This window comes from Sebastes fasciatus, chromosome 17 (genome assembly GCF_043250625.1).
Source record: "Sebastes fasciatus isolate fSebFas1 chromosome 17, fSebFas1.pri, whole genome shotgun sequence".
Lineage (NCBI taxonomy): Eukaryota > Metazoa > Chordata > Actinopteri > Perciformes > Sebastidae > Sebastes > Sebastes fasciatus.
The window spans coordinates 5210312-5224189 of NC_133811.1; the positions used below are offsets into that span (position 1 = coordinate 5210312).

Genomic DNA, 13878 nt, shown 5'->3' on the forward strand with positions numbered 1-13878 from the left:
TAGAACTTGTCATTTTCGTCAACATAAATAAAGTGATGACGTCTTGACGGATTCGCCAAGCGAATGTAGATACATAATACGATCTTTTTTTGTAACGACTTAATTAATTCACTATAACAGTGTTAAAGTCTAAATAGATTTTTTGTTTTTGTGGTTCAATAAATGTAATTTAAGGTGTCAAATTGCTGCTAGACTGGTTTCCCTTTGTGTGCATCAAGCTGGAGAGCAAATAGATTTTTGACCGCAGTGAATATGTTGTGTTTGGAAGGCTAAACACCAACAAATATGGATTGAAGCAGAATATTTTGTTAAATTGTGCTACAAAGTTGCAAAAAATAGATATTTTTAAATAGTTTTATTTACAGACTTTTGTATAAATTAGCCAACACAACCTCACAGCAGAATCAAGCAGCAAATCATGTTGCACCCCCTGTGATCTTTGGCGCAACCACTGATCTAGAGAATCACAAATGCCCATATTCAACATATTCAACGTTATCCAGGAAAAGACAATCTGTGGCCTCTGTCTCACCCCGATATTACGGTAGCATTTTTCAGAATACAGCTTAATATAACCTGCTTCTTATTTTCAAACCCTCGTTAACAATAGATAATGACACATTTTCTTCAGCAGCTTAATTGCTGAGACATGGGGATACGACACTGCAAGACACCGTTTAACAAAAGGAGTCCATGGGGCAACCACATGAGCAGACAGACATTAAACAAGTCCCCAATATAACCTCATTATTTTATTATCATCATTATGATCCATTATGATCTTCCAATCCATGTCACTGCAAATACAGCAGGATATACTGCAACCACAAAGCAGCTCGGCGAAATATACGACAAAGCTTACAATTACAACTGAGTTAAGATGATAAGTGTAACGCTCAAATTCATTTTCACCTCGGAGTAAGTGGTTCCGATAAAAGGCTTCAACCAGGGGCTTGTTAAAAACCTGTCTGACTGATAATGTATTTGCCCAAGGACCACAGTTGTAAAGCTGTCATTAAGAAGCCAGCGATCCCATATTTCAAACATGAAGCTGATGAGTGAAATATTAATATTTATCAACCTTTAAAGTTGGTGGGCTTTAATGTGGACGACACATTTCCGCTCATTACTAGAGCTGCAACTGACAAGTTGACTAGTTTTTCGATTAATGGATTAGTTGTTTGGTCTATAAAATGTCAGAAAATGGTGAGAAGCGTCGATCAGTGTTTCCTAAAGCCCAAGATGACATCCTCAGATGTCTTGTTTTGTCCACAACTCAAAGATATTCAGTTTACTGTCATAGAGGAGTAAAGAAACCAGAAAATATTCACATTTAAGAATCTGGAATGACAGAATTGAGACTTTTGTTTTCTTAAAAAAAATGACTCAAACCGATTAATCGACTATCGTGTATGTTAAATGGTAAATTGACTTGCATTTACTTAGCACCTTTCTAGTCTTCCGACCACTGAAAGCACTTTACGCTACATGTCTACAGGCTAAATACTCATTCACACACTGATGGCACAGCCTTTGTGAGCAATTTAAGGAACAAATATCTTGCTCTTCGACATGTGGAACCGCCGATCGTTCAATTGGTGGGCGACCCGCTCTACCTCTAAGCCACAGCCGTCCCCAAAATAGTTAGCGATTAATTTAATAGTTGACAACTAATTGAATAATTGTTGCAGCTCTACTAGTTACGTGCATGCAGTCTTTTCAAAATCTGTCCTCACAGGAAACAACTTACTTAGGTTTAGGAAAAGATCGAGATTTGGGTTAAAATAACTACGGAAGTGACGTTTCTTAAGTACGGAAGTTGCGTGACACCACACAAGTTGTGGTTTCACACGAGACACGAACGTTTCCTGGGCGAAAGTCTGGTATTTTTTACCCACCCATCCCCCCGACCTCCTCCCTACGTGGCATCTGTCGCTCTTTATACTTCCTGGATCACAATTACGTGGATTACAACCGAATAGATTTCATAGGTTATATACAAATTATAGTGCATTACTTTTCGTAGGTATAGCTAGGAATGGTGTATGAGAACAGCCTGTTGTATTACACCTCCAGTATGTGAATGAATTGTTAACAATAAATCTTGCACGGAAAAGGAAAGCAAGAATAATGTATACATAATAGTACCAGAAACCTCCGGGCTAGCTCGCCACTGTTCCACTAGCTTCTGTAACTCAGTGCAACTTCTCATTCAGCATTTCTTCATTGGTATATACAGTGGAGGAAATAAGTATTTGATCCCTTGCCGATTTTGTAAGTTTGCCCACTTACAAAGAAAAGAACGGTCTATAATTTTAATGGCTGGTTTACTTTAACAGTGAGAGACAGAATATAAAAAAAAATCCAGAAAATCAATTCATATAAAAGTTATAAATTGATTTGTATTTTATTGTGGGAAATAAGTATTTGATCCCTTAGCAACCAGCAAGAATTCTGTCCCCCGCAGACCGGTTAGATTAGTCCTCTCGCTTTAAGAAAGTACTCCGAATTTCAACTCGTGACCTGTATAAAAGACAACTGTCTCAACTCATTACCTGTATAAAAGACACCTGTTCACAATCAGATTCCAACCTCTCCACCATGGGCAAGACCAAAGGGCTGTCTAAGGACGTCAGGGACAAGATTGCAGACCTGCACAAGACTGGAATCGGCTACAAGACCATCAGCAAGCAGCTTGGTGAGAAGGAGATAACTGTTGGTGCCATTATTCGGAAATGGAAGAAACACAAAATGACCATCAATCGGCCTCGGTCTGGGGCTCCACGCAAGATCTCGTCTCTCGGGGTATCGATGATCATGAGAAAGGTGAGGGATCAGCCCAGAAATACACGGGAGGAACTTCTTAATTAATCACAAGACAGCTGGGACCACAATCACCAAGAAAACCATTGGTAACACACTACGACGTAATGGATTAAAATCCTGCAGCGCCCGCAATGTCCCCCTGCTCAAGAAGGAACATGTACAGGCCTGTCTGTTTGCCAATGAACACCTGAATGATTCAGAGAAGGCTTGGGAGAAGGTGATGTGGTCAGATGAGACCAAAATTGAGCTCTCTGGCATCAACTCGACTCGCCGTGTTTGGAGGAAGAGAATTGCTGACTATAACCCCAAGAACACCATCCCCACCGTCAAGCATGGAGGTGGAAACATTATGTTTTGGGGGTGTTTCTCTGCTACGGGGACAGGACGACTTCACCGCATCGAAGGGAGGATGGACGGGGACATGTACCGTGAAATGTTGGGCGACAACCTCCTTCCCTCAGCCAGGACACTGAAAATGGGACGTGGATGGGTCTTCTAGCACGACAATGACCCAAAACATACGGCCAAGGCAACAAAGGAGTGGCTCAAGAAGAAGCACATTAAGGTCATGGAGTGACCTAGCCAGTCTCCGGACCTTAATTCCATAGAAAATCTGTGGAGGGAGCTGAAGCTTCGAGTTGCCATGCGACAGCCTCGAAACCTTAAGGATTTGGAGATGATCTGCAAAGAGGAGTCGACCAAAATCCCCCCTGAGATGTGTGCAAACCTGGTGACCAACTACAAGAAACGTCTGACCTCTGTGCTTGCCAACAACGTTTCTCCACCAAGTACTGAGTCATGTTTTGCTAGGGGATCAAATACTTATTTCCCACAATCAAATGCAAATCAATTTATAACTTTTATATGATGTGATTTTCTGGATTTTTTTTTATATATTCTGTCTCTCACTGTTAAAGTAAACCTACCATTAAAATTATAGACCGTTCTTTTCTTTGTAAGTGGGCAAACTTACAAAATCGGCAAGGGATCAAATACTTATTTCCTCCACTGTACCTGTGTGTGTGTATATATATATATATATATATATATATATATATATAACTACTCTATAACTTCCTATGATATTTGCACTAGCCATAGAGTTGAGGCTTCACCTGGACTAATAGAAGATCCCCACCATCTTGTTTTGTGCTGTAAACCACCTCTATGCATGCTGTAAAGCCACACAGCATTCCAAGCACAATATAAAAAAAGGCACAAAAGAGAGACAGACAGCAGACAGCGTTGGTAATTGCCATGTTTAAGATATGTTGAATCATAATTAATGTGATAATGACTTATTGACGTGAAAATGTTCTACTTCGAAAATTGAAAAGGAAAGCAAGTGTTACCTTTGCGAGCAATCCGAATGCAGTTTATTCTGGTCTCCTGTGGGAAAAAAGAAAAAGGTCTGAGTTAATTCATTTGGCTTGGTACCACGAAGACACAATGATTAGCAGGAAAGTACGACCACAGAGCAATTTAATTATGAGTCAGTCTCTCGAAATCCACAACCTTGTCTAAAGCCTGCAACAAGGGCGGCCGAGTGTGTCAAAGTCACCCAGACCTTTGCTATGCGGAGGGAAATAATTGAAAAATAAGAGTGGATGACATCTCCTTGTAATACGAGAGACCTCTGCTCCTCTCCGACATGTGAGGTCTCTCACCCGGGTCCACTGATTGGCTCAATCTTCCACCCCAAAACAGCCACCTCTATCCAGGAGATAGAGGGGCATGTTACCAAATTAAGATTTAAGGAAGTTCAATCAGCCTTTATGGGCAATTATGCTAATCTGCGCTCTGAGATTGGAGTCAAAAACCTTTCACCTAAAACGGTTGCCAAATTAGCTTTTTTAATTGGAAATCTGTTTCAAGTGGGTTCTCATCTCTTACAGTGACAGATAAGTCATAATTACCCCCCACCCAGGGGTTATTAAAGCAGCGGCAGGTAGTATGTCATGTGTCATCCCGTCCTCTGTCAAGGTGGGCTTTTGACTTTTGGAAGCGACACCGGTGCTCGTCAAAGTAGAAATTTAATGAAACAGAGCCTCTGATCTTGTTAAGAAGAGGGATACACAGTCTACTGAAGAAACCCCCCCCCCATCCAACTATAGCAATTTTATCGAATTTGATTTCAGCGTTGGCTCCGCTTATCAAATCTGAATCCTTTCTAATCTCTTACAGAATCCATTGAGGTTTAGCTCTCAAACGTTTGCAAGTAAATAAAGTTATAATGAACAAAAAATTCATTTGAGATATGTAATCACGTTTCATTGTCTTAGTGTACATAAACAGTACGGATGTGAAAGGCAGCCTAGTTAATGTTCACAATCTTGTTCTATTGCCTGGAAGTAAGATGTCATGAAATGTTCATTAAGTGTATCAACACACCTTCTTTTTCCAGAACAAGTGAGTTGATAAGCTTATTTTTGGCCACTTGGGGACAGCGGAGCAAGCTGACAACACAGCATCAACATACAGCACCATCACCTGTTGTGCATTTAAACATCCAGCAGACACGGAGCAACATTAACAGTTATTTGCAGTCGAGCGTCTGGCCACATGACAGAATTTAAGTCCAATATTCACTCTCCTTTTTAGCTCTATTTTTTGGTTTCCAACAACTCCTCAGGTAAATATCTCTCTTAAGCTGATAAATGCTCAATTATCTTTACAAGCTAGTTACAAACCTTTATTTTTTTGTGCGGAGCAGGTACAGCACAGTGAGTTTATCAGAGTTTTTTCCAATGAAATCAGTTGCCTGCTGCTGTAAACAGGGTTGATAAGAGCAGCTAGACCGAGGATAACATTAAGAAAACAAAATAGATGTTAATTTTTTTGTGTTTTTTCACATGACAAAAGCCCCCTTTATATGGAGGACGAAACCTGCCAAAATCAAAAAAATAAATTAATATATAAATGACTCGATAAGTGAATAAATATGTCATTAAATGTAGCAAAAATATAAAAATAACTGTAACCATTAATTAATTGATAAACATGTCACATAAATTGATGTTTCTGCTTTAATTAGCTTCTTTATTTATTTATCTTTGTATTAATTCCCTTATTTATTCACTCTTCATTTTCTATTTTATTTATTTCTGTATTTATTTTTAACTGTATTTATTCATTTTTGTCTGTATTTTTTTTATAATAATAATAATAATAATAGAAAGAAACAAATAAATAAAAGGGAAAATTAAGTAATTTATTTATTCATTAATTAATTTTTTATTTTGGCAGGTTCCTTCCCCCATACCATTAGTCGGCAGGAGTAGCACCGATTAATGTTGGCACTCTCCTCCAGGAGCCAAATTGACGCATTTGCATGATGGCTGTATAAGCGCATTGACACAAAGAATGGGACATAGAAACTAATTTGCACGCCGATATTCCCTCACACAATAATCACTTAATAATAACATTATGCTTGCCCACACATAATATATAATAATAATAATCACACAATAGTCACCTACAGTATAATCACACTAAGATATGTACCCACATACCCACGTTTTCATCATTTTATTTGTGTCAAATATCAGAAATGAAAGCAAAAATAATCACACTTTCTGTCTAACTATAAAAGTTGTGTCCCGTGTGTGCACTATACGGATATTTAGGGCTGTACTGAATAGTTTGAAGCTTCTTTCATAACGTTGACATTCAAATTATTATTATTATTATTAATAACTTAAAGAATGCATGCAATGTGTCGAATGATGTCATTGCTGCGCTGTCGAGGTGGAAACACAGCGGCACAGCCTGAGTCGTCACAAGGCGCTAAAGAGATGGAGACTGATGAGGCGTTAATGGCCCATCAGCGCCGAGGATACAGGCGCTCTTGGGTGTAGCATTCAGAGAAAATAGTACCCCTAAAGAGCCTGGCGGTCCTAGAGTTAACGTTAATTAGCTATAGCTGATATAAACTGCTACCAGCTACATTTGCAATTTAAAACAGTGAAAGCGGTGAACAGCACTGTCTAAAGAGAAAGAAAAAGCCTGCAACCTGAAGTTTTTGTACACTACTCTTTGCTAATAAAAGAAAGACAAGGACAGATAAAAGATGCAATAAAAGGTCTGTTAGTTTAGCGAAGCTGGGTCTGGATCCAAAACAGACCCAACAGTGTATCCAGTAAGTGAAAAACTGGGATGAGTGACAGACAATCCCAGGTGATGAGTAAAGATAAACGCAAGCAGAGGGTATGAAAATGAAATATCAGCATGCTGGTATTTTCATTTCTAGTGTAACAGATAGCAGCAATCTTGATATCGACTCCTTCAGACTTGATGGGGGAGAAAAAAAAAATACTTGTAAGAGTGTGTTTTGTTTTCCCGCTCGTGTGTTTCAATCACCAATTGTGCATCTTTCAAGCCCCGCTGAAGGCATGTCTGCCAAAGCAATTACTATTTCAATTCAATGGCGGCCCCATAGTAAGCCTCGTATATCTAATTTATCCAGGGTAATTGTCAAAATAATATTATGTTTCTATCTCCCCGCGCGCGCACATCTCCCTCTGAAACACAGCTATACTTTAGAAAATAGATTGGAGATGAGAATGTTTGCAGGACCAAAAATGAAAACATGAATTATAATATTCAGTTTGTTGTGTCGGCTAGTTTGTGCTCTCACAGCTGCTGTGTCAACACGGCTCTTAATTTGGTCTTGAGGGACGATCATCACAAACGGTGGTCCATGATGGGTAAAGCTCAGTGCTGATGTCAGATCACAAGGGGGGGGTGAGATCTCAGTCCCTGACCTGGAACCTAGAGGCTGACTCTGGTCTTCCTGGCTCTCTGGAGGGCCGCCTCGCAGCACCCAGAGGGAAGAAAAGTGTCTGCTGGAGGAATCAGATGCTGATATCTAGATGAGAAGCTGCAGCCAGGCGGGCGCACATAAGCTCCATATGGTCCTAATGATTTAAACAGCATTTGCTTTCACTGCTTCTGTGCACACCGGCCAGCGCATTTCTTATTCATGCTTCAGTCACTTTTCCAATTGCTAAGGGAGTTCCTTCTTTCAGATCGTTTTAAGCCTGGGAGGGAGGCGGTTGTTTGATTTTCCCCGCAGCAAAAAAAAAAAAAAAAGATTCTTTAAAAGTTTTTAAAGAGCTTGAATATGAAGCGAATGTGACAACTGGACAAAAAATGGTAGAGTACACATTGTAATTATCTTCTAAAGCTGTTGCTATTCACTCGTGTGGCGTTTTTGAGGGTTTTCATTGAGAACATTAACAAGATTCACCAGGAAACAATGAACCCAACAAATGCACAACCACAACAAATGCCAACCTCGAGAGTCAATCTAAATTGACTCTCAAGGTTGCGAGAACATAAAAGTATCACGTCTGAGCTCCAGGAGCAAAAGGCCTTTGTGAGGCCATCCTAACAGTTCTTACCCCTCTGAAGTTGCTGGTGGCCTGAAAGTAGATGAGGTAGTTTTTGGTGGGGTCTAGAGGGCTGTTCCAGTAGCCGTTGTAGGTGTGGTTGTCGCCCACGGTGAAGGGCGTGGCCTCGGGCAGACTGCTGGGAGCCAGCTCGGCCGTATGGTAATGCGGGGTCCCTTTGGCCTGCGCCTCGCCGTAGGTGTTCGGTGTGGGGAAACAGTCGACGGCGCCCAGCTCCCTCCTCCTCTTCTGGCGGGAACCGTCCTCTTCCACCACCACCACCTGGTAGGCACTGGAGGAGGACAGAGTGGAGATTAGTACTCTTGAAGCAAAAACTGGCATCATACTATACAGTCATTTAATATCCAATCTTTATTATATAACAGGAATAGGGCTGCAACAATTAATCGATTAAATCAAATCAAATTGGTTATAAAAGTACTCGGCAACATATTTCATCATTGATTAGTCGGGTCAATGCTATAATGCATGCACGGCACACGCAGGAAATGACGCCGTCTCCTTCGTCTCTGGAGTAAACATTTGAAAAGTTGCGGAGGTATAGAGACTAATACAGCGGAGAAAAAAGTGCAGATGCAAACACGATTACAGGTTCCAATTTAATAACAAACGTAACTGACAGATGTACCTTACGTCTCTCCATTTTGGGATGGATCAATATGAAGCTATTTGAAATAGCTGATGAAGCTATTTTAAAGCTAACGCTTGATAAAGCTAACGCCCTCCTACACTAATCCATCTCAAAATGGAGAGAAACCAGATGGAAGTTATTTCTGTTTTTAAATTGGAACCTGTAGTCGTGCGATTGTCCCTCAAAACGGACAAAAATCAGCCAGAGACGGCAAATTTAGCTAACGCTAATTAGCTGAAATACAGTCAGAGAGACGCTGCAGTATAGTTATGGATTTTTTTGGAATATTTCATGAGATTAGTCAGAGAGAAGTCTTTATTTCTTCACAACAGAAACTCACATATATAATATCTAATCAAATATAATAATAATTATAAACATGATTTCTAGAGCACTTTTCATTCAAGAGATGGAGCTTAAAGTGCTTTACAAAAAAGGAATACATTTAAAGGGCAAATAGAATAAAACCTTGAAAAACTAAACACTTTATGTGCGATTAATAATCGATTAATCAAAGCAATAATCAACATCAAATAGTCTTTAGTTGCAACTCTAGACAGGAAGCCAAGTCTGTAGACTGTGATGGAAGTTTACAACAGACAGTTTGAGCAATATATTTACCATGTGTCCTTTTTTTCTGGCTAACTTATAAATAAACCCTATTTTACAACCTGTCTGTCTGATTGTCTGATTGCTTGTGTTTCTCTGTGTTTTTTTAGCAGTGTCACCACATTTCCAGATCTCTGCAATTAACTTGGCAAGTGACAATATACTAATTAATGACAGGAATGACGGCCAAGTTCCGAGATACACAAAGCCACAATTTCCCCCTTTAAATAGTGATTCAACACTTCTAATGGTGCCCGGTCCTCTGAGGGAGAAAAAACACAGAGCTGTGTGCATGATTATGCTTTGTATTTATGGAAGCAACTACAATTATTATTATTATTTTTATTTTTACTTCTCTATTTATTTGTACTTATTCCGCCTTTGTGCTGCTGTAACACCTGATTTTCCCCCTCTGGGGATCAGTAAAGGCTCATCTTATCTTTTTATTTTAAAAAGAAATGAGAAGTTGAAAAGAAAACAACACAATCGCAGCTGGTACTGTGCTTCTATTTGATGCCAAATATCAAAGCAAATTCCGAAAGCTTTGCCAAAATGGAGAATAATAATACTAATTTTATATGTAAATTAGAATACACTGTATATACTAGCTAAATGCATCTTTAATAGTTTTCTTTTTGTAAACTAAAGCCCTGTAGCAGTGTTGTAGTCAAGAGCACCTAAACCCAGACCAAGCCATGACCAAGACCGACAGAGTGTTTCAAAACCGAGACAAGACCAAGACTTTGAGGGGGGTGAGACCAAGTCAAGACCAAGACCAGACCAGTGCGAGTCCCACACTGCATGACACACTTAGGATAAAATGTGGAACCACTGAGGAACTCCTCAAACTGATCTGAAAGATCCACATTACCATAAAAACACCCACAGAAAACAAATTAATTCTCTTCATTCGCCTCTTTTAGTGCCATATATATACACTGTATCTGTGTATGTGTAGAAGTGTACCAGGAGAAATGTCTTGATAAAATGATCAAAAGCATTACAGAGGTGAATTTTTCTATGAGAAATCACAGTAAGGATGGTAAGAAATAAATCAGACAAGGCACAGGTAATTTAGTGAAAACCCTTGTAGTTGTGGTCTTGACCGGTCTTGAAATAAAATCCTGAGTTCTCTTTGTCTGAAGGCCCTGACACACCGAGACGACGGGCGGCCGACGGACAGTTTGGGGCCGCAGGTGAGCGTATGTTGGCCTAGTTTTTTTCGGTGTTTCTTGCACCGTCGGCTCTAGTCTGCTCAAGTTTTTCCAGCCGATTCAGCATGTTGTATCGGCACCTGAGCCGGTCGGCGAGAGAAATCCGTCTGATTGGCTGTTCGGCGTAAACAAATCAGTGCACACGAAGAGAAAGGAGCGTGAGGAAAGCAAGCCAACGAGTAAAGTCAAGAGGACAAACTTCTTGTTTTTCATCTTCATCTTCATCTGATCGTTCCAACAAACAGATAATTTCACAACGACACGGCCATCTGGAATGAAGCTAAGCGGTGAGTGAGAGTGGTGTGAAAGCGGTCGACAAACGCCGCTTTGTTTCATGTACGTATCGTAACAATTAATTGTATATCCGCCATCCTCGGTTGTCCGGTTTCCCCTTTTTGAATGACGAATACAGACTACTGCCGCCTGCTGGTGTGGAGAGTTATTTCATCTCACGCAGGCGCAGAATATACATGTTAACAGGCCGTCGGCTGTAGTCTTTGCGGTGTGTTCGAGTGCAACTTTTTGGCCGAGACAAAGGCGACGTGAGGCGACTCGACTGGTGGCCTTCGTCACCGTTAGTTCTTTGATGTCGGGTTGGGGTGTCTGGGCCTTGAGACAGAGTAAAAAATACGGTCGATTCCAAGACGAGACCTTCATAAAGTGGTCTTGAGACCGATCTTGAGTACAACATTGCCCGGTAGATCATTTTTATTGGTGTGTTCATTTTTATGTCCTGTCATATTTACTACCATGACACCATACATTATAAATTACAAAATCAAAATGCAAAATATCATTAAAAAAATCCAATACTATACTGTTTTTCTTTGACAGAGCCTCACATGCTACACAACATTTTTCTCTCAAAGCCGACTGTAGTGCTTCCATTTTTCTCAGCCCTGATTCCTCATTACAGTGACGCCGCTGTCAACCAGCCAACATGTGATTGGTTGGCATGTGGTGTCATTCCAAAACTGTCTGACACGGTGAGTCAGGTTTCCGGATAGAGAGAGAGAGACATATTTATGTTCTTTTTGGTCGTTATTTCAATACTAGCTCAAGCTAAATAGATCCCTGATAATCAATTTGAAACATTCTGTACACAATGTTAATAGACAACCTCTCTGGCTCTTCATGCACTCTACTTAAAATGGTATCCGCTATGCTTACAAGCCTAGAGAAGTCTTTTTCCGCCGCTATACGAGAGCTCTTTTTTTGACTGCGGCTATAAATATCACAGTGTGAAGGAGCGCTGAATGAAGGCTGGCATAGGAGTGAACACAGTGTATTAGTTGTACCTGACTGGAGCCCCTCTCGCCAGCGCAGGGCGCAGCAGCACAGTGATGGTGCTCTCCGACTCACTCAGCGGAGAGGGGATGTCTTCATAGTCGAACACCGGGGCTGAGAAAAGAAATGAAGTAGGGAAAACCACATAAGGCAAGAGTTAAAAAAAAGTTGAAATACTGTGGAAGAATCATTTAATTTGTGCATTTCCTGAAAAAGATCAAACCGGTCTGGCTTAGATTGGAGTGCAGCTGCACTTGTGGCTCGGATGTTTTAGTAATCTTTCCACCCCATATATGAAATATAGTGCGCTATCTTTATTCATTACCCGCACTTGTCCACTGTGTACTGTAGTGTGTGGAGGCCTCCCACACACTGCTACTGACTGATGATGACTAGAAACAGCAGCCAACTACAGAGAAAACAAGAGGCCCTTATAATATAATTAGGACAGATCTCAAAGCTGCACAACCTCAGCAAAGCTCCGGGGACAATGAGGTTGAGTGTTCCCATCTCTGTTTACTACAGCGAGTGAATTAACTGGAGTATGTAGTGAAGCAAATGGCTATTCTGGTACAACAGATAAGCTGAAACAAAAAAAAAGGGCTCCAGAATGGAAATGTTTCTGCTACTGAGGCAGGGCATTAATGCTAAAATAAAATCTGCTTGTGTAACCTGTCATCGGGAAAAAAAAAAAACACACACACTCACGCTCGCAACAAAACAGCTGAGGTCTGCATTATACATAGCGGTGTCGAGCCGGTGTGTGTTAGGTGGTTAAATCCAGCATGAATTATGAAAAGACTAATGGTGCGACATTACACTTTCATGTTTGCTTCCAAAAAATCGGTGCAGGAGCTGAATTCCCACTGCGCCTTTTCTGAGGGCTCCACCGGGAGGGAGCATGTGATAATACTGGAGGTTGGATTGTATACCTTTATGACAGCTGTGAGCCCACATAGGACACCTTCTCAACCAGATGGAACAGGTACAGATAATAAGGAGGGATTGAGAGCAGGTGGCATTATTTACAGCGTGGGGGGCACGGCAGAATAAAGGACCCTGGGATTAATCGTTCTGGTAAAATTCACGGAGTTTTAGTAGGGGAGGGAATCACCAGAGGACCCACGATACGATATTATCACCATCCTTAAGTCACGATACGATCTTATTGTGATATGCTGAGTGTTGCGATAAGATATATTGTGATATATTGCGATTTTGTCCTTTTTTTCAACTACAAACGTCAGTTTTATCTAATAAGAAACAGTTTATATTCACATATCTTAAGGTCAGAGGTCAAGGGACCCCTTTGAAAATTGCCATGCCAGTTTTTCTTCACCAAAATTTAGCGCAACTTTGGAGCATTATTTAGTGTTCTTCCCGAAAAGCTAACATGACATGGTTGGTACCAATGGGTTCCTTAGGTTTTTTAGTTTCATATGATACCAGGATCTCCACTCTAGACTGAACCTGCGACAACCTCCGAAAGACAAAATAGCGGGCGGGCCCACATAGAGGCTGTTGGACTGTTAAGAGGTTAATAGTTTATATTAAAGCTGTCAATCGATTCAAGTATTTTATCACACGATTGTCCATAGTTAATCACGATTAATTGCAAATCAATCACACATTTTTTATCTGTTCAAAATGTACCTTATAATAATAATAATATGCTTGCTTTATGCAAATTATGTATAAATTGGAAATTAATTAACACAAAACAATGACAGGTATTATCCAGAAACCCTCACAGGTACTGCATTTAGTATTAAAAATATGCTCAAATCATAACTTGGAAAACTGCAGCCCAACAGTCAACAACAGCTGTCAGTGTGTCAGTGTGCTGACTTGACTATGACTTGCCCCAAACTGCATGTGATTATCATAAAGTGGGCAT

General features: G+C 40.4%; 1 protein-coding gene across 6 annotated transcripts in view; it reads right to left on the reverse strand.

Annotated features, from left to right (window-relative positions):
- The window catches only part of ptprua (protein tyrosine phosphatase receptor type Ua), a 264979-nt gene that overhangs the window by 58243 nt on the left and 192858 nt on the right, over window positions 1-13878 (reverse strand). For all 6 annotated transcript variants that reach the window (XM_074614139.1, XM_074614144.1, XM_074614143.1 and 3 more), the window contains exons 11-13: window positions 11993-12095; window positions 8232-8511; window positions 4179-4215 (exon numbers count right to left, since the gene is read on the reverse strand). In XM_074614139.1, the coding sequence (XP_074470240.1) occupies window positions 4179-4215; window positions 8232-8511; window positions 11993-12095 (420 nt within the window). The remainder of the gene's footprint in view (window positions 1-4178; window positions 4216-8231; window positions 8512-11992; window positions 12096-13878) is intronic.